Source organism: Impatiens glandulifera, chromosome 3 (assembly GCF_907164915.1).
Source record: "Impatiens glandulifera chromosome 3, dImpGla2.1, whole genome shotgun sequence".
In the NCBI taxonomy this organism is placed as follows: Eukaryota; Viridiplantae; Streptophyta; class Magnoliopsida; order Ericales; family Balsaminaceae; genus Impatiens; species Impatiens glandulifera.
The window spans coordinates 817,678-839,591 of record NC_061864.1 but is presented as its reverse complement, the minus strand read 5'-3'; the positions used below and the strand labels follow the sequence as shown (position 1 = coordinate 839,591).

General features: G+C 29.3%; 4 protein-coding genes across 4 annotated transcripts; 3 read left to right on the top strand and 1 right to left on the bottom strand.

Moving 5' to 3' along the window:
- Nucleotides 1-1,010: 1,010 nt before the first annotated feature.
- Nucleotides 1,011-2,222, top strand: LOC124928767 (putative nuclease HARBI1). Its single transcript, XM_047469016.1, has one exon. The coding sequence runs from the start codon at nucleotides 1,011-1,013 to the stop codon at nucleotides 2,220-2,222; it is 1,212 nt and encodes a 403-aa protein (XP_047324972.1).
- Nucleotides 2,223-10,311: 8,089 nt separating this feature from the next.
- On the top strand, nucleotides 10,312-11,153 carry LOC124932579. Its single transcript, XM_047473233.1, has one exon. It carries the CDS (start codon nucleotides 10,341-10,343, stop codon nucleotides 10,944-10,946), a length of 606 nt encoding a protein of 201 aa, XP_047329189.1. The 5' UTR covers nucleotides 10,312-10,340; the 3' UTR covers nucleotides 10,947-11,153.
- A 666-nt stretch (nucleotides 11,154-11,819) lies between these two features.
- On the top strand, nucleotides 11,820-14,725 carry LOC124930774 (pentatricopeptide repeat-containing protein At3g03580). The gene has a single exon (XM_047471130.1). The coding sequence runs from the start codon at nucleotides 11,959-11,961 to the stop codon at nucleotides 14,611-14,613; it is 2,655 nt and encodes an 884-aa protein (XP_047327086.1). The 5' UTR covers nucleotides 11,820-11,958; the 3' UTR covers nucleotides 14,614-14,725.
- A 12-nt stretch (nucleotides 14,726-14,737) lies between these two features.
- LOC124930775 (BEL1-like homeodomain protein 7) lies at nucleotides 14,738-17,208 on the bottom strand. The gene is made up of 4 exons (XM_047471131.1): nucleotides 16,859-17,208; nucleotides 15,851-16,555; nucleotides 15,408-15,781; nucleotides 14,738-15,327 (listed from the first exon to the last, which is right to left on the bottom strand). Exons 2-4 carry the CDS (start codon nucleotides 16,511-16,513, stop codon nucleotides 14,811-14,813), a joined length of 1,554 nt encoding a protein of 517 aa, XP_047327087.1. The 5' UTR covers nucleotides 16,514-16,555; nucleotides 16,859-17,208; the 3' UTR covers nucleotides 14,738-14,810.
- Between the last annotated feature and the right edge of the window lie 4,706 nt (nucleotides 17,209-21,914).

Below are 21,914 nucleotides of genomic sequence, written 5' to 3'. Positions count from 1 at the left end.
AAATTACAACATAAATAATACAATAATTAATAATCTGATAAATTAGCATCACTTCCTCCAAGATTATTGAAATATCCTGAAAATGTACCCGTCGTGAATGGATCTGGTTGATCTTGATTTTGAGCTCTTTTTTCCATTATTCGTGCTTTTTTGGATAGTGTCAAGTCGGGATTGCATAGATCTCTTAGTACGCATCTCCCAATGCTCTAATTTTTCTTTGTTGAAAGCATCTTCAATACGAGACCACAATCGGTCACTTGATTGGTACACTCCAATAATTGGATCTTCAGAAGTTTCGATATAAACCCTACATAGAAGGATATCTTCATCGTGGTTATAGGCAGCGGATCAGATAGACATTCTTAACAAAGGTTGTGTATTATACTGAATTCAAATGGTCTGAGGTAGTAAATTATATGTTACCACCGTATGTCAATATATATGTAAAATCCACACACTTATGACACTTACTTGGAAATGACTACACACTAAAACGATTCTCACGTTTCTCTAAAAAGCTGAAAGGATTCTCACGTTTCTCTAAAAAGATGAAAGGATTCTCACGTTTCTCTAAAAAGCTAAAAGGATTCTCACGTTTCTCTAAAAAGCTGAAAGGATTCTCACGTTTCTCTAAAAAGCTGAAAGGATTCTCATGTTTCTCTAAAAAGCTGAAAGGATTCTCACGTTTCTCTAAAAAGCTGAAAGGATTCTCACGTTTCTCTAAAAAGCTGAAAGGATTCTCATGTTTCTCTAAAAAGCTGAAAGGATTCTTACGTTTTTCCATAAATTTAATTTTATAAGTGACTATACAACCATCATATTGCAATTACACTACTATAAATATATAACATATAGTTTTCTTATCATTCATAACTTATAACATATAGTTTTCTTATCATTCCGAATGAATTCCAACGTTAGCGATTCATCAAATTCATCTTCTTCTTCAGATGATGAACACTCTTCATCAAGGAGCTATAATATTAAGTCATAGTATCACTCGTAACAATATGATCATCCAACATCTTCTTGAACAACAAAACGAGCAAGTGTTCCATGGTGGTTCAATTCCTGGACATATTGTTATTAATCGTGATTGGGAGAATGCCCATCATAGGTTATACAATGATTATTTTTCAGATAATCCAGTGTACAATGAGACCATGTTTCGTCGGAGATATCGAATGTCTCGCTCATTGTTCATTCGAATTGTTGATGCAGTCAAAGATCATGATCGCTACTTCCAACAACGATGGGACAACACAGGCAGACTTGGATTATCTCCTATACAAAAAATAACTGCTGCTTTTCGTATGTTGGCATATGGTGTTCCAGCAGATGCCACAGATGAGTATATTAGAATTGGAGAGTCCACTGCAATTGAAAGCATGAAAAGGTTCTGTCGAGCTATGGTTGAGATATTTAGCGAGCAGTATCTCAGAAGGCCAACATCAAATGATATTTCTAGACTTCTTTATGTTGGCCAGAAACGGGGATTTCCTGGAATGTTAGGCAGTTTAGATTGTATGCATTGGAAGTGGAAAAATTGTCCAACCGCGTGGGCTGGACAATATACAGGCCGTAGTGGAAAACCTACAATCATTCTCGAAGCTGTAGCAGATTATGATCTTTGGATATGGCACGCATATTTTGGTTTGCCAGGCACCAACAACGATATAAATGTGTTAGGGTCATCTCATCTGTTCTCGGATCTAACTCAAGGTATTTCTCCTCCAGTTCATTATGTAATCCAAGGAAAAGAATATAACATGGGCTATTATTTAGCTGATGGCATATATCCAAAATGGTCTACTATTGTGCAAACAATTCATGAGCCTCGTGGTTTGAAGAAAATATATTTTGCAATGAAACAAGAAGCATGTAGAAAAGACGTTGAACGTGCATTTGGAGTTCTTCAATCACGTTTTGCCATTGTAGCAGGACCGGTACGATATTGGAGAAAAGAAGTGATGCATGATATAATGACTACGTGCATAATTTTGCATAATATGATTGTTGAGGATGAACGTGACCTTACTGCACCTATTCAAATTGAAACGGAAACGCTATCACCGGAGGTCGAAATGGTGATAGATGAAAATACTCGATTTCAAGATTTCATTTCTCGATATGGAAAAATTAGAAACAGAGAAGCTCACATAGAACTTCGTAATGCATTAATTGATCATCTGTGGGAGGAGTACACCAATTCCGAGAATTGATATCATTTTTATTATTTGTACTTGTGTAAGTTCTTTTTAATAATATTTAATTTAATATAATTTTTGTTTGTTTTAAATATTATTAAATTATATTTATGTGTATGAATTATTAATTTATAAAAAAAAATTCATAAACAAAGGAGAAAAGATTGGGGTTAAATTTATAAAGTTGATAAATATATAGATAATATTAGTAAAGTTAAAAAGTTGGTGTAAAAAAGAATATTTTGAGAATATTCTTTTGAGTTTGGAAATGAGTTTTTGGGTTGGAGATGAATTACTGTTTGATGTGACGTTTACTGCATTTTGGAGATGAAAATGGGGGTGAGGGTTGGAGATGATCTTAATCAATACCTTCCATCAACCAGCGAAAGATTCAAGCATCATCTCTCAGCTACGACTTAAGCCCATTAGAAATCTAAAATATATTTTCTCATCTAGCTTAGCCCATTAGATATCTAAAATATATTTTCTCATCTAGCTTAATCCAAATTATACATATATATTTTTAAACATTAAAAATTATCTAATTAACATTATTTGTCAAATGAATATGTGATCTCAACCCATGATCCAAGTTCCAATTACATTGTTTTACCAAAAAACAAAAATGAAGGGTGTGTTTGATAACCCTGAAATTGGAAATAGAATTGAAATTGGAGGGTCTAATTCCAATTCTTATGTTTGTTAGACACTTTTATATTAAGAATTGAAATTCGAATTTCAATGAAATTTAATATAGTGTAATTTGATAGTTCTCAATTCCAATCTTTTTAGGTCGAAATTGTAATTCAAAATTAACACGATATTGACATGTTTAACACGTTTTTCACACATTAAACACGTTTAACACGTTTTTAACACGTTTAACATGTTTTCATGTTTTTGGCACGTTTAATACGTTTTTGGCACATTTAACACGTTTTTCACGTCTTTGACACATTTAACACGTTTTTGACACGTTTAACACGATTTTTACGTTTTTAACACATTTTTGACACGTTTAACACAATTTTCACGTTTTTAACACATTTAACACGATTTGCACATTTTTAACATGTTTTTGACACGTTAAACACGTTTTTGACACGTTGAACATAATTTTCACGTTTTAAACACGTTTTGACACGTTTTTCACGTTTTTACGTTTTTGACACGTTTAACACGATTTTCACGTTTTTAACATGTTTTTGACACGCTTAACATGTTTTTCACGTTTTTGACATGCTTAACACGATTTTCACATTTTTAACACGTTTTTGACACGTTTATCCCAATTTTTACGTGTTTAATACGTTTTTAACACGTTTAACACGTTTTTGACACGTTTGACACATTTTTAACACATTTAACTTGTTTTTGACACGTTTAACACGTTATGGCACATTTAACAAGTTTTTCACTTATTTGGCACGTTTAACACATTTTTGATACGTTTAACACGTTTTTATGTTTTTGACACGTTTAACACATTTTTGATATTTTTGACACGTTTAATACATTTTTAATACATTAAACACGTTTATCATGTTTTTGGCACGTTAAACACGTTTAACATGTTTTTCACGTTTTTGGCACGTTTAACACGTTTTGGTATGTTTAACAGATTTTTGGCACGTTTAACACGTTTGATAAATTTTGGCACATTTACCACAGTTTGACATGTTTAATACGTTTTGGTCCGTTTAACACACTTATGACATGTTTAAAACGTGTTAAATATGCCAAAAATGTGTTAAACATGTCAAAATGTGTAAAACGTGTTAAACGTGCCAAAAATGTGTTAAACTTGTCAAAATGTGTTAAACATATCATAAACGTGTTAAACATGTTAAACATGTAAAAAACGTATTAAACGTGCTAAAATGTGTAAAACGTGCCAAAAACGTGTTAAATGTGTCAAACGTGTGAAAAACATGTTAAACGTGTTAAACATGTCAAAAACGTGTTAAACGTGTCAAAAACGTGAAAAATGTGTTCAACGTGTCAAAACCGTGTCAAAAACATGTTAAACGTATTAAAAATGTCAAAAATGTGTTAAATGTCACAAAAACGTGAAAAATGTGTTAAACGTGAAAAACGTGTCTAAATGTGTAAAACATGTGGAAAACGTGTTAAACATGCCAAAAACGTGAAAAACATATTAAACGTATGAAAAACGTGTTAAACAGGTTAAACGTATTAAAAATGTCAAAAACGTGTTAAACGTGAAAAACGTGTTAAACGTGTCAAAAATGTGTAAAACGTGTAAAAACGTGTTAAACATGCCAAAAACGTGTTTAGTGTGCCAAAAACGTGAAAAATATATTAAACGTGTGAAAACGTATTAAACATGTTAAACGTATTAAAAATGTCAAAAACGTGTTAAATGTGCCAAAAACGTGAAAAACATGTTAAACGTGAAAAACGTGTTAAAAGTGTTAAACGTGAAAAACGTGTTTAACGTGAAAAACGTGAAAAACGTGCCAATACGTAAAAAACGTGTTAAACGTGTCAAAAATGTGTAAAACGTGTGAAAATCGTGTTAAACATGCCAAAAACGTGTTTAAACGTGCCAAAAACGTGTTAAGCGTGTTAAACATGTCAAAAACGTGTTAAACATGTCAAAAACGTGTTAAATATGTCAAAAACGTATTAAACGTGTCAAAAACGTGAAAACATATTTAAGAAGTTAACAATTTTTAACCGATATTTTATTTTATAAATATAGAAATTGAAATTGAATTATAATTCTATCATCTTCCCAAACATAGGAATTGAAATTGAATTACAATTCTATAATCTTTACAAACATACGAATTGTATTGTAATTCAATACCAATTCTCATGGAATTAGAATTAAAATTTCATTGCCAATTTCAATTCCTCGTCAAATACACCCTAAGTATACAACTTCAAATTTATCAATCTGATTTGGAATTGGATTAGATATATTCAAGATGAATTTTTTTTTTTTTTTGTCTCAAACAACACCAATAATGCTATATCGTATTGTTGAGTCCGTTCTGATTAGAAAAAAAAAAAATTGTAATTATGAGAAGGATGAACAACTTAAATAAGTTCAGCAGAAAAAATGTTCAAATAAAGTTTATGGTAAAAATTAAATTTGCTACCTCTTAAATTTTAAGAACAAATATGATCATATATTTTATTTGATATTGGCCTTGAGTTGCTTCAAGATTATCCAAGTGTATATATATGATTAAAGTTTTAGATTTAATTATATGGATAATGAGGTCTTAATAATTAAATCCATTATTGTCATATGTAATTACTTTTTTTTTTCTTTTCATGTATCTTTATGCTAATACATAAGTTAAGTTGTAAGAAAAAATAGATTATTACAAGTTTATATTGTTAAAGAGTGAATAAATTGACTTAAACAAAAATAATAGAATTTGAAAATACTTTTCAAGATTAAAACTAAAAATTCACGATCCATTTGGTTATGTGCACTTGCAACGATACTGTAAAATTTTCTGTTAGATCGAATTTATTATAATTTTTATATGTGTTTTATATACTTTGTTTTCAAGTGTCAACAAATGGACTAAATTAAATTAAGTTGTGTAAGAAAGTAACCAACTATAAAGGAAGGACCTTTTTTTTATAATTGCTATTTTCCACTATGTACATCCACTTAATAAAAATAATTTTAACTTTTTTGGTAGTTTGTTTGTCTGCTTGTGAACATAGATTTTGCACTCATTGTCTTCTTTTTCTCAATGATCATTTCATTGTCCCTTTTCTAGCAATAATACTATCTAAAGACATTCATTATTTAAGATCAAACCCTGAATTAGCAATTCAATTATCACCACATTTTATTCATCATTATCATGTTACTATGCTAATAATTATCAAGATTTATTCAAAAGCTTTGGATAAGGGTTGTTTTTAGGGTTTAGATCTCCTATGACCAAAAACATGTTAGTAGCTGGTAAGGAATCATTAGGAATAGAAGATTTACTTATTTCTACTTGATTTTCACGTAGTGAATTATGCTTGTCTAGTTCATATCAGGATTCATCCTCAACAAAATATAGTTATCAATAAGTTATTATGTCGTAATAATTTTTCTTAAAAAATAAAACTCGATCACAAATACAAATCTTATTATTTGGTTTATGATTTGATATCATATACAATAGGTAAGTCAAATAAAGTTAAGATAGGTTTTCAAATGTGTAGAAATCCATTGAAAAATAAAGTTACTAAATGAAATCTGAGTATGCATGCATCTCTACTATCTTCTTCTTCTTTTTTATGTCAAATTTGTGTTTATTATTAGTTAATTAACAAATAATTTTAAGTTGAAATGGACATCACTAATTTTTATATTGAAAAAGAAATTTAATAAAAAAAATAATAATAAATTTAGGTTATTTGGTTTATTCTTCGTTTTTCCTTATGTACGTACCCACTCTTACAATCATATTTTTTAATATTATATATAATATAGTATAATTTTGTTTTATTAATTATATGTTAAGAAGTCACCATTCCCGATAAAGTTATTCATACAAATATTAACAATTAAATAGTATAAATTTGAAAATAATAAAAATGTGATTTCAGTTATTGCATTTCATTTTATTATTAAAGTAGGAAATAGATGGTAGCTTAAAGCCGTAAAAAACATAAACTCCATTATTGGTGAGTTGTCATCAAGTGCGGCCGGGTCCAGGATTAACCGAAAGAGAAATCTCCGTTTTAACTTTAACACTTGTTTGAAGTGGCAAATTCAAAAATTTGAGTTGGGGGCGAGTTTTAAAAAATATTTAGAGGTAAATTTAAAATAATAACGAGAAAATTATGAATAAAATAAAAGGTTATAAAAATAAGTTTTGTATTTTTTTAATTAAATAAAAGAAAATAATGTATTAAATTAAAAAAATAAAATAAACATAATGTTACATTTGTAAAGTAAAAAAAATTATAATTTTTTTGGGAATGATCTTTGACCCATTTGAGCCCTACATACGTGTTTGATTTAGGTTACTTACAAAATAATTATAATAATAATTAGACTATAAATTTAAAATATTATTGATTGAAAATGTTTATTAGACTTAAATTATTTAAAAAAAATATTATATTTAATATTTAAAATAAAACTTAAGAATAATTTTTTTAAAGATAAATTATTTTTTATTAATCTATTTGATGGATGGGTATTGATATAATTTTTTTTTGAAATAATATAGAAATATATAATATTTTAATATAAATTTAATAAAAACAATTTAACTTAGTTAGTTAATTGTCTTTTTTTTTTAAAATAAAATTATAGAAGTAGTTGAGTCAAGATATTTTTTTATTAATAATTTAATTAATAAAGTAATTAACGACGAACTAATGAATTATTTGAAAAAAAATAATATATATCTTCAGGTCAAATAAGCTCTAAACTACACTCGTAATTGAGTGGAAGATTTTTAGAAAGAAGGTTCCTTCTTTTTATTAATTGCTCTGTGGGTATTTCTTAGCAAAGAAGGAAGTCGATCGATAATCATCCAATGGATGTGGTACATTTGGATCCCCATAATGTCACGTGGCAAAATCTAGTTACCTAACTTGAATTATCGAAAAAAGACAATAAATTCTTTTACTTTATTTAATTATTATTTTGAAAATCAATTTGGTTCAAATAATTACAAAATTAAACATTATTTTATTTTATTAATTCCATTACTCAAACTATTAATCAAATTACTAAAATACATTTTATTTTAAATTATTATTTTTTTTATTTTATTTACATATATTAATATCCTTTAAATTTTTTTTATCAAAAATAATTATTATCTCCTTAAAATTATCATCAATCATTTAATTTTTCTCTCTCTTCGTTTTTTAAAAACTCACAACCAAACAACCTCCAAAACTCTTTATCATATGAATATAACTTCCAAATATCCATGTTTAAAATAGGAAAAAAGCTATCTACTTGTACAACTAGCTCACTTAGACGTATGTACTAATAAAAGGTCATTTAAACCTATGTACTATAAAAAATTGGCTCATTTAACTTTATTTTAGTAACTATAGATAACTTTTATTTTTAAATTTATATATTTATTAATTAAATATTAATATATTTTCTCTTTTCTTCTTTTTCATTAATTAAACTAGATAATTTATTTTATTCTTAAATTTTTTATTATTTTAATATTAATTTCTCTTTTATATTTCATCTTTTTTTTATTAATTTTTATTTCTTATATTTCTTAAATTATCATTTTTTTTTAAATTTAACAATTTATTTATGAATTTTATGTTTTACTGTAATGTTTTTTTGAAGGGTTTTTTCTTATTTAATTTAATATAATAAAAATAAAAAAGGGTTTTTTCTTATTTAGTTTAATATAAATAAAAATGAAATTAATAATTTTTTATTTAATTTTTATTCACGACTTATATTAGTAGTAAAGGAATTGTTTTGTCTAATATTTGATTATTACTCTTTTGGTGTTTGATCTTTTGGTGTTTGATGAATGAGTTTTTATTATTATTCAATTATTAATTATTAATTAATTTATTTTTGTGTTGAAGGATTTTTATTGTTGAAAGAATTTTCATTGTTATATTCAATTATTAGGATCAAATAATTTTAAAATAATTAATAATTAATATAAATATAAAAAATATATAAAAAAAAGAAGAAATATAAAGTTAAAATAATTAATGATCTTATATATATAAAATAAAATAAAAATAATCAATCATAAATACTCATATAGAAATAATAAAAAATTATAAAAATAAAAGTAAAAATAGAGGGTTCATTTATTAGTAATAAATGAAATAATAAATGAAAAGAAAAGAGAGAAAATATATTAATATTTAATTAATAAATATATAAATTTAAAAATAAAAGTTTAACCATGGTTATTAAGATAGGCTAAATGAGCCAATTTTTGACGTTTAAATGACATTTTATTAGTAGATACGTTTATGTGAGCTAGTTGTACAAGTACATACGTCTAAGTGAGCTTTTTTCCTTTAAAATATGATAATCAAATTTACATAAATATGATATGTTTTATTTCGGACAATATATCAAATGTTAAAAGAAATATTTTAAAACTTAATATTCCAAATTTCATTCATACTCATTTAAAATATGGTAAAAGGGATGAGGCTAGCCATGCTAAGAAAAAAAAAATATAAAACAAAATACTTTAAAAATAAATAACCTCTTACTCCCAACTAGCACTATTAAAGCTTTCTTTGTTATTAAGAACACTATATCTTACTCAAAATCATAATCATTGCATTATATTTGTCACATATATTAAGAAGAACATAAAAGATATATACTTTTTTAAATTTCACATGTTCAAATAATTAAATCACACATTTTGTTTTAAAAATAATAAAGGTTATATTTACAAAAATAATTCAAACTACCTTACACAATTTATTCATAATTAGAGTGAAACTATTAAATAACAGACTATATAAATAAATAAATAAAAAGATTATCATCGTAACAATAAAAGCGTGTAGAAAAAAGCGTGTAGAAAAGGTGAAAGAGAAACGTATGAAATGTGAAACTTTTTATTATTCAATTTTTTAAAATACCTCTATGTTACATTTATATAGATAAGATAATTAAAAATGAAGAATTAAAATATAATCAAATATTTTTAATTTTAACCAAATCCCTTAATTATAATTACATTTTTTAATTGTATTTTATTGGTCTTTATACGACGGTTGAAAATGGAGACTCAAGCATTATATGTGGAAGCTTAATAAATGACTTTATACTCTCTAATAATGAGTAAATATTAAATGAATAGGAGATTTGTAAAACATGAGTAAATAAGTAGTCATGAATATTAATAAAACACATCTAAATGTTGCATAAATAAATATACATAATTCAATTGATTTATTAAACGTTTGATTTATTAAACGTTCTAAAACTCAGCAGAAAAAAATAATAAATAAAAGAAAGGAAGAGCAAAAGGAGAGAATCTAATAATTCTGCTCAAAGCAAAGAGTTTCAGTCCCCTATAAATACCTTTCTTCTTTAATATTTCAGTAACCCATCCATCACTCTCTGTATATACATAAACTTCCACTTCTTCTTCTTTTCAGAAATAAAAAATGGATTCCTTTTGGAGTTGTAACGTCCAATTTGAGAAGGCTAATGCTATGTTTCGTTACCAGAGACGGAAAACAATCGCAACTCTCTTTCGTCTTGTTGAGATGATTCTCTTTCTCGTTGCAGCTTCCAGCTTCTCCAGCCAAATTCCGGCAACAATTAATGTCTCCAGCGAGTACTTCCGGCGATTTTTTGGAACCATTTTGTGCCCTCAGGTCATCTTTGTGGTCGGAAATGTAATAGTGATCGTTCTCTTCCTGAAATCCGGCTTTCTTTCGAATTCAGACAGTAATTGTACTGATTTTTGCAAAGAGTACGCGAGAATAAACGATAAAAATGAGAGTTTTATTGATGAGCAGAGAAAACAGAGCATTTTCGAGGTTAAGATGAATGTAAACATGATGAATAGTAAATACAAGGAAAGGAAGATTGAAGGGGCCGATGGAGAGAAGAGATTAGTCAGGCAGACTACGCAATTGAGAGGGTCATCATCGTCGACTGATTATTGCCGGAAAGTTAAGTATCCGGAGGATGAAATGAGCAATGAGGAATTCCGGCGGACGGTGGAGGCTTTTATTGCCAGGCAACAGAGGTTTCTCCGGGAATAATTCTCCGGCGGATCTGGTCTCCGGTCGAGTCACGGCGTCAACCTCAAGCATGATGCAATTCCCTGATCTCGATATCTTTTTCCTTTTTTTTTTTTTTTTATATATATATATATTTTTGGGGAAATGTCTGCATGAACGAACTCTTTAGTTTTTCCCATATGGATATGGGATTTGTATATTGCTGAGAAATTAATGCAGTTACATTTTTAGTAAATTTGCTGCTCTATTCTATTATATCTAGTTTAGAATTTATAAAAAAAATGAATATAGTTGACAAAAGATAGGGTAGCAAGTCAGGTTAGAATGCTCTTGGGCGGTACTAATCTTAATTTTACATGTTTAAAAGTCAGGTCAAAATCTATAATATAACTTGAACCTCACCTGTCTATTTGTAATTGACGTAAATCGACTCGATTTTTAACCCGATTTAATTAATTCATACATCTATATTTCATATTAAAATAACATAAACACAGAAAAATAAAGTTAAATTATAAAACCACAAAACTCAAAAAAGAAAATTATAAATAGGCGGAAAGGTTCACTTTGAGTCATTTCAAGCAAATGGGTTAATAAAAATTTATATGACCCGGTTCAAATCGTATTTTCATGTCAGTTTCAAAATTGACCGCCCTACCAAAAGATAATATTTTTAAATAATTCTATTTTTTTTACTTTAAGAATCAAGACCTCCATAAAAAAGCATTTTGTCAATCAAATTATTGTCACTTAAGGTTATTTGTTGTTAAGAAATGATAAGATGATGGATTATATATATATATATTATAGCAAATCTCTCGTATTTTTTTTTATTTTTTATTATATATAAGTTAAAAATCAGCAATCTACAACAAAATCGTTGAGTCAAATTTTTGTAATCGCTCCAACGGCCAATTCGAATGGTATCATTGCGGAGGAGGAGAAGAAGGGCTCGCGATGAATAGTTGGGGAATCTCCAAAATAAAAAATCGATAAAGTTGACCAGGAACGATAATATACGCAGATATCTGCAATGCGAGGTCACGAAACCATTTATAATTCTTTGTCTAAAGCTTTATCTTCCGTAACATGTTCAAGACATCTTCACAAGGTCCACTCGAAGATTATAATTGTGGGTCTTGACCGGTCCGCCTTCTTCTCTGGAAGACTTATTAGCAAGTATGGCCAGTTCAAGGAACCAACGGCTGCATTATTGATTTTCAGCGGAGTTTCATTTACAAACAATATTTATCAATGGAATTCAATTATTAGAGCCATAACACGGAATGGGTTACACTCTAAAGCATTGGACCTTTACAAACAAATGAAGAAATTACAACTCCAACCTGACGCTTACACCTTCCCTTCTGTAATCAATGCTTGCGCAGGTTTGCCAGACCTTGAGATGGGTAGGCTTGTTCACATTCATGTAATTGATATGGGTTTTGAGCTGGATTTGTACATAGGTAATGCTCTTATAGATATGTATTCACGATTCAAAGAATTGGATTGTGCACTTAAAGTGTTTGACAAAATGCCAGAGAGAGATACAGTATCTTGGAACAGTTTGATTTCAGGGTATAGTTCAAATGAATACTGGGAAGAATCTCTGCACATGTTTTTCCAGTCAAGAATGGCCGGAGTGGCATCAGATTGTTATACGATTTTGGGAGTTTTGCCTGCTTGTGGAGGCTTGGTTGCAGTTGAAGAAGGTAAGATGGTTCATGGATTGGTTGAGAAGATAGGAATTAAAACCGATGTTGTCGTGGGAAATGCTTTGCTTTCGATCTATTTCAAATTTGACATGCCTATCGATTGTGGAGTTTTATTCAATGATATGGTCGTTAGAGACACAGTCACTTGGAACACTGTAATCTGTGGATATTTTCAGTCTGGATTGTTTGATGAATCCATGAAGCTGTTCCTAGAAATGGTGCATAATTTTGAACCGGATTCGTTAACCATAACGTCTGTTGTTCAAGCTTGTTGTCAAGTTGGAGACTTCAGGTTGGGAAAATTGGTCCATGGCTACATGATCAGGAAAGGATGCGACTGCGACACAACTGCGAGTAATGTTCTTCTTAATATGTACTCACGATTCGGAAACGTGATGGCTGCTGAGACAGTTTTCGAGCAGACGCGGTTTAAGGATTTGGTCTCGTGGAACTCTTTAATCAACTGCTGTAGCCGGAATGGATTTCATTCGAAATCGATTGAGCTTCTGAATGCGATGAAGATGGAAGTGAAACCGGATCCCATAACTTACATCACGATGATCTCCATGTCGGGTCTATTGGTGAACATTAATCTAGGGAAAGGACTCCACGGTGATATTGTTAAAACCGGATACAACTCGAGTATAGTCGTTGGCAATTGTTTGATTGACATGTACGCAAAATGCGATTTATTGGAGGATTCTATTGAACAATTCGAAAGCATGAATATACGTGACATTGTAACGTGGAATTCCCTCGTTTCTGCATGTGCGCATTCTAAGGAGTGCGTCCTCGGGTTTAACTCGATTCGTAAAATGATAACCGAGGGACTGAAACCAGACCGAACTACGGTTTTGTCCGCGTTGCCTATGTGTTCTTCGTTTGCGGCTAAGCGACTTGGGAAGGAGATTCACGCTTGTGTAATGAAACAGTCGTTTGAGTTTGAGTCGACGGATGTTGCAATTGAAAACGCGTTGATAGAAATGTATTCGAAATGTGGTATCTTGAAGAACGCGTTGACCGTATTCGATCGTATGAGAATGAAAGATGTCGTAACGTGGACGACTTTGTTCTCAACTTATGGGATGTACGGGAAGGGAACCGAAGCTGTGAAAGCCTTCGGCGAAATGATAGAAACTGGGGTTGTGCCCGATCAAGTTTCGTTTGTTGCCATAATGTTCGCGTGTAGCCATTCTAGATTAGTGGACGAAGGCCGAGATTACTTTCGTCGGATGCGAATGGACTTCAATATCGAACCGAGGATGGAGCATTACGCCTGCATGGTGGATCTTCTCTCGCGATCGGGTCTTTTAGAAGAAGCGGAGGAGTTTGTGCTCTCGATGCCATTTAAACCGGATGCAAGTATTTGGGGAGCCTTACTAAGTGGTTCTCGGGCAATTGGCAATGTAGAAGTTGCAGAGCGAGTATCCGAGCGTTTGTTGGAACTAAATACAAATGATACGGGTTATTACGTTCTAATATCGAACGTGTACGCGTCTTTAAAGAAATGGGACGATGTGAGGAGAATACGAAGATGTTTGAAAACAAAAGGGCTCAGAAAGGATCCCGGTTGCAGTTGGATTGAGATTCGTAACAAAGTATACGTATTTGGAACCGGAGATAAATCGTTTGAACAATACGAAGATGTGAAGGATTTACTTGACGTGCTTTCGGGATTAATGGAGAAAGAAGGTTATGTTGCGGATGTGCAATCGGTACTCCACGACGTGGAGGAGGACGAGAAACGAGACATGCTATGCGGGCATAGTGAAAGGTTGGCGATAGCGTTTGGACTGTTGAACACGAAACCGGGGATGCCTTTGCAGGTGATGAAGAATCTCCGCGTTTGTGGTGATTGTCATACATTCACAAAGTATATATCGAAGATCGTTCAAAGAGAATTCTTGGTAAGGGATGCTAATCGATTTCATCTTTTTAAGGACGGAGAATGCAGTTGCGGAGATCATTGGTGATCAAAATTGTAAGTTTTAGCACAAATTGAATTTTTAGTTATACATGATACAAACACAAAATACTTTCAAATGAAGCCAATTTATGTAACGTTTTGATTTAAACGGATATATATATATAAAAAAAAAGACCCAAAATTGGTTTATTTAATAGATTTCATGTGTCTTTACATAAAGGAAATGAAAACAAACAAACAGAATCAAGCTACAAAATCATGTAATAAGAGATGCGAAGAAGAAGAAGCCGCCGCCGCATCTGATCCAACATTAATGTTATAAACATGAGCACCGTGACCGTCAGATCTTACCGTATTGTTAAATTGATTAAGATCTCCGGTTGAGATTGGAAGTCGATAATTCTCCCCAAGGTTATGCAATCCTAGAGTCAGAGACACGCCGCCGCCACCACCACCGCCGTTATTCCCAAACCAGATTGCATCTTGGAAAACACTTCCATCGTGATCCATTTCTGATATTGTCAGATTTCCGGGCACCATTTCCATTTCTTCGACGGCTCCGGCAGCGGCGGGGGGTGAAGACCCGAGGTCGGATGAGGATTTGGAACCCATTTCCGGTATTCCAAACTCTTCTTTATACATCTCTTCCACCATTGGTTTCCATAGACGAACTCTTGCATTAATGAACCAATTTGAAACCTGATTTCTTGTCAAACCAGTTTCTCTTGCTAAAACAATCTTATCAGAATCTTTTGGGTACCTTCAAAACCAGAAACATGAATCAAAATTAACCTAATTTTATTCTAGTAAAAGAATTCGATAGATAGATAGAGAGTTTACGGATGAAGAAAGTGTTCGAATAGCCAAGCACGAAGTATAGAAACAGAGTTTTCCGGTAAGCCTCTTTGAGGTCGCCATGCATGTTGTTGCATTATACCAAGCTGTTTCTGTTGCCGGAGTTGCTGATCGACATGCCGGAGTCTTGAAATTCCGATTCCTTTGATATTCCCGTTTATATCTTCTTCCTCTCCAAGGCTCTTCCTAGTTAATTTCATCTGTCCTGTTATCGCTTCACGCAAAGATCGGAAATGGCGGGAGATAGTCTGAACTGCCAACGCCGTGTACGGCCTCGCCGCTCCGTTTCCGGCTACCGTTTCAAAAGAGGATACCACTATTTGCATATGATTGTAATACTGCTTGTATCTTCTATCCACCTACAAATCAAATAAGGATTTAATCAAACAGGTTGTTGTGTACAAATTGCTATCAAATCAATCTATTACCTCGTCCAACATAGCTATAAGCTTTGTCAATTTCTCCTGAAGATTGTGTTTTTCGACGGAGGAAAGCTCGGTTCTGACTTTGCTGCCGGAGCAATCTTGTGGCGATGATGTATTATTATTATTATCCTTCTTTGGCTGTAATTCCATGTTGGAATCGCGACGTTTCAGGGCTTTCCGGACATTAACAACCTCGTCAAGCAATTCTTGAGCCACTCTTAAGTACTTTGAATTAGGAAAGCTTCTTGAAATATGACCATGACCATGACCATGGCCATGGCCGCCGTTATGATCGATTTGCATAAGATTGTTTAAATGGTCGTCTTCCTGTAATCTAAGGTTATCATGAGCTGAAATCGACAAATTAGAACAACCCAAAAACGGAGGCATTTGCATATGAGGACTTAAACTGAGAGATAATTCTTGAGTACCACCACCGCCGCCGCCACCATGAAGAAGAAGAAGCTGATTATCTCTCCATGAATTGAAATCATTCTCCGGTAACCTACTCTGTTTTTCACCATTTGTTGAAATTTCTTGAAAGGGGGAAGAAGAAGACGAAGAGTAATTATTATTATTATGATGATGATGACTATACATCATGTTAGGTGACGATTCAACATACGAACTTGATAGAGATTGATCCTTATTGAAATAAGTAGACATATTCTCCTTTCTCTTTCTCCAAAATTAATAACAATTGATAACCTACCAAGAATGGAAATTTAGATGACCAACGTTAGAAATAACAAAAACCAAGAAAAAAGGATCAATCTTTAGCTTACAAAAGCCATTAACAGACCAACGGGTTTCTAGCATATATTCTTTACAAACCATTATTATTCATTATGGCTAGCTCAGTACAGATACCCACTACATAGAAAGAAAGAAAGAAAGAAAAAAGGTAGAGAGAGAGAGAAAAAAAACAGGGGACCCCGAACAAAATTTGTCCGGCAGGCAGCAGCTAAGAAGGATTCGTGGAAATCTAGAAATATTTTATAAAATTAATACCTGGAAACCGGCGATGGCTGTGTGTATCGTGGGGAGCAAAAAACCTCCGATTCGCCGATGCAGTCTTTCTTGGCCGGAATACTTAAAAGATGAAGAACTTTTCATCTCTCTCTCTATATATATATATATATCAAGAAGGACATCTGATTCAGAAATTTAAATTTATTATTGAAAACATCGACTATTTGCCTTCATAAATTCGCCATCTGTAAACTCACCCACGTGTGTGAGGTAACACAAACAAACAAACAAGCATTAAATCGAGAAAGAAATCATAAGTCTGGTTTTTTTTTCTTCTTTTTTTTCTGCATCCCCTGTTTTAAAGTTGTTGTCTTTACAGGTTACAGCTAGAACTGAGTTTGGTATTATATATTGATTCATTGTTGTTAATGGTATTAGGTCTAGGAGTTCAATCTTTAACCACCAGTTGGTAAGAAGAAGACCTAATTTAAAATCTCTTTCTCTCTCCTAACCATGGATGTGAACTGTTGCATGCTGCTGCTTCTGCAATTTCTTTTCTACCCTACTACTTCATTAACTATTCTATGTGCTCTGCTGCTGTTTCTTCAGCAACGGTACGATCATCATTCGTCATTTTCATTTATTTTTCTTTTTATATATTAAATGCTACTTTTGTCTGTCTTATTATTATTACTTTCCTGGCTTTTAAAACTTCACCAGAGCGTGCTTCATTCATTGGCTTTATTTGAACCAAAATTATAAATACTATTTAGGCTAAATTATTATAAAAGTTATACTTGTTGAGTAACTCTATACTGTTTGATATAATAAATAATATATTTTTGTTTGGGTATACAATCTTGATACAAGGATATTAAAAAAATGATATATTGTAATGGTAATACACTTAGGAATTATATATTATGAAAATATTTTAGAGATTATAAAGTTTTAGATAAAATATTGATATTGATTTAGTTGAAATGATTTAAATGTGCGGTCAGACATTTTAGAAAACTAACATTTTTAAATTGAGAGCATCGTTTTTGGTCTAGTTTTGTATCCGTTAAGATTTTAGGGGACCATACATTATATATATAACCTTACATTGTGGATGTAGATGTTTTATTTTGGTAAACTGTGATAAATCAGTGTCTTTTGTTATTGTTTATTTTGTAATCTCTTTTAATATTATTAATGATTAGTTATTTATTGAAAATTTTCGTACTCGTTGAAATTTATTCTTTTTATTTGATTATTGGTGAACAACTTTTTTGTCGCAGTGCTTTATTAAAATGTTTTTTTTTTCAATTTTGTAAAGTTTTTGTGTTGAGCACCATTTTCAAAAATATATATTAATGATTAGTTAAGTTATAAATAATAAATAATAAGAAGTTAAGTTATTTTTTACTTTAAAAAAACAGAAAGTAGCTAAGAAAGAGTTTGTTAATGGACATTAGTTAATATTGTAAATATAACCGACAACTCTCCCAATAAATAATGTCTCAATGGCTTGCTTGCCGTGACCAAGGATTTGAATTAGTTTAAACATTAATTAAGGGTGTTCAAATTCTCACCATTTATACCGACAAACAAGGTTACTTGTTTAGCATAAGAAATAATAATATTAACAATAATATATTATGCTGAGTACTTGTCATAGAGTGTACTTCCATGTTAATGTTTGAAATGAAATTTATATTTTTTTCATAAAAAAATAAACATATTAAACAATCCTTTATCTTACATATATATATATATTTTTTTTCATTTTTTAATCTGGATTCACTTTTGTAACAATATGTGTCATAATGATGACAATTTAGGGTTCTGCATTATAAAATTATATGATTGATTTTTGAAGATTGTCCATTATATATATTTTGTTATGATCAAGATGTTACCTTAAAATTTTTACAAGTAATACATGTGGATCAACATATTAATACAATGATCTAGATATCTCATATTTTACTAACAACAAGATATAACATAGTCCATATCATATGATCGTACATTATTTCGGTCGGACCACTAAATTTACTTTCAAAAGGATTTGCTATCTAGTATCCACATTAGGATCCCCAAGACAATTCATGTCTAAAATACCTCTTGGCTTACTTCAAAGGGTTTATTTTCACAAGCAAAAAGCAATCTAGATAGATCTTTCTCTCTATGAATTGAGAATAGGGAGGGCACTTTCTGTGATGGTTCATGTGTGTACTTTGGAAGTGGGAAACATAGGCGTGATATTATGGCAAATATTGCTGCAAAAAAAGAAAAAAAAAGGTGATTTGATCATAGAATAAAAGTAAGGAAGATGATCATGAACATGGGTCCAATGATTTCTGATTCAAAACCCTACTTTCCAATATTATGTTTAACCTTTCATCATATCATGCCTTTCGTACATCTCATTGTTATTCAAATTTTTGTATATCTCATATTTTGCTTCATATATATATATATAGTTGTCAAATCTATTAATATATGCATGTTAATTTGACTCTGTATATGTGCTGCCCATTTAAATTATTTAACCAGAATTGTGCTTGGGATGAGTCCCGCAGACATCTCATAATCATGCAAAAAGTTATTAGAAACGACAAATTAATGAATAGGGATCATGATGACTGAAGAGTCGTGACAACTTCTTCAAAAAAATTTGTTGTTTTTATTTTGCATAAAATAAAAGTGTATAAAATCTGAGAAGTGAAAAACAAAATATACTGAGCACCTGATAAATAAGAGATCAAAAAGGCTGCCAAAGGGGCAGAGTGCAGCATATATAGCTGTTAACATGTTTTTGATAGACAAGGACAAAATGCATAATGACCAAAATTTTAATACGTTTCTCTATTCTGAGTCTCTGACCATGCATTGGCCGAGAGCCTGAGAGACTTAAGACAGATCATGAAACAGATCAGATACAAGATATATGATGCTTAAATGAGAAATAAGATTAATAATAATAATTATTATTATAAAAACTTACAAATAAATAAATATTTTTTTTAATAATTTAAAATCATTTTAAAATGTCTGATTTTTTTATATAATAACAAATAATTCTGAAAAATATTTCTCATTAATTTAAAAGTTAATCTTAAATAAATTTTATTCAAATATATAATTTATTTTTATTTAACCAATTACATTTTAAATAAAAAATAATTAGTTTTTATTTAACTATTATTATTTTATTTTTTAAAATTATAAAATATTTTTAAAATCATTATTCTAACTATTTAATTAATATTCAAAATATTAAAATAAAAACCTAATATATTTAAATACAATATATTTTATTATCTTTTTCATGTTAGTGTTTTGAAGTTATTAAATATTTATATATATAAATAAATTTATAAAATATATGTCATCGAAACAAAAATTAATTGATGTATTTAGCATTATAATTTAAAACAAAAAAAAATCAACAAATTTTATTTAACACTGTATTTTTTAATTTGCATTAATATATATATATATATATATATATATATATATAAATATATAAAATATAATAAACAAGTATTATATTTTTTTTAAAAAAAAATTAAAACTAAAATAATTAACATATATATTGTATTATATTTTTATAAATTTTAAATAATTGATAAATATTTATATTTATTATTTTATTATGCATGTACATTTTTTTAGACAAAATAGTATAATATTGTGTTATTAATTTTAAATAAAATTAATTATAATATATATATATATATATTAATATTATTAAATAAAATGGCAATATTAGAGCTAGACACTTGTGCATTTTACAGCGCCCCTTATGGCAGGATCAGTCACCCGGGCACACAATTATTTTCATTTAAAATAATATATATATATATATTATAAACTGAATTAAAATTTTAAAATAAAAAAAAAATTAATTTAAAATTATTAACTTATAAGTATTCAGAATATAATTTTAAATTTATTAAATAATTGTACTTTTTAAAAATAGAGTGGGTTTGAATACTAGCTAGTTGGTAGAGTGGGTTGATCCGAACAAAATCCTTATCTTGATAAAAATTAAAATAAAATATATTTAACTAGATGAGTTAACTTCAATTTAAAATTAATGAGAAATATATTTTATATTTATTTATTATGACAAGTGTAACAAAATTATATATTATATATTTAAAAATTAATATAAAATTTAGAACGAAAATATTATTTATAAAATTAATAATTTATAAAAATAAGGGACAAATAATTAAATTAATAGTTATGACTTGTAGGCAAAACCCAAAAATCTATAGCATTTGATAAATTATAATGGGACATAATTACAGTTATTAAAGTGGATAGGGTTTTAAGATGAAAAATGGAAATGTGAATTATAATTATAATTATAATTATAATTATAATTATAATGAAATTTAATTTAATTTTATAAAATTTCAGAATTTTTAGTTTTGAATTATAATTTTATTTTTATTTTTTTATTTTTTAAATAAAATATCTTAAAACATCATTTTTATTTAATTTTAAAAATTAACTGTCTCGATATTTTATTTTTTAATTGAGGAAGATAAAATGTCGAACTAACATTTTGTTTTTGAAATTTATGAAGTTAACATATCGAACAAATTTTTTATTTCATTAAAATTCAACCAGACAAAACTCTTCACACTTTAAGTATCTAATTAATTGTGTTAACCTAATATTTTAATAATAATAATAATTCAATTCTAATTTTAATTCTAATTATAATCAAATAGGATTACAAGTATTTTAATTCAACTAAAGTTTAAAAAGCATAATCTTCTTATTTAATAATACTTTATGTTTTTTCAAACATGTTTGTATTTTAAGAAAAAAACTAATTTTTATTTTAAAACTAAATTATTTATTTTATTTTAAAAATACACCAATATTTTTATATGAAATCTTAATGTTTTAATCTTATGATTTGGTTAAGAAAAATTTTGGAAACAAATATTTAAAAGAAGTACCTAAAATAAGGTTTAATGTATAAGTTTATTTTTTTATATTATTGTAACCCGAAAAACCTTTTGTATTGATTTTGCAGAAAAATTTGAGGTTCGAGAAATTTTAATATCAATTTGCGTGTCAAAAA

Bases quoted from the DNA above. Each gene is read 5' to 3' on its own strand.
- LOC124928767 (XM_047469016.1), top strand. From the start codon at position 1,011: ATGATCATCCAACATCTTCTTGAACAACAAAACGAGCAAGTGTTCCAT.
- LOC124932579 (XM_047473233.1), top strand. From the start codon at position 10,341: ATGGATTCCTTTTGGAGTTGTAACGTCCAATTTGAGAAGGCTAATGCT.
- LOC124930774 (XM_047471130.1), top strand. From the start codon at position 11,959: ATGCGAGGTCACGAAACCATTTATAATTCTTTGTCTAAAGCTTTATCT.
- LOC124930775 (XM_047471131.1), bottom strand. From the start codon at position 16,513: ATGTCTACTTATTTCAATAAGGATCAATCTCTATCAAGTTCGTATGTT. The intron at 15,782-15,850 runs GTAATAGATTGA...TTTGATTTGTAG, and splicing joins TTATAGCTATGTTGGACGAG to GTGGATAGAAGATACAAGCA. The intron at 15,328-15,407 runs GTAAACTCTCTA...CTGGTTTTGAAG, and splicing joins TTCGAACACTTTCTTCATCC to GTACCCAAAAGATTCTGATA.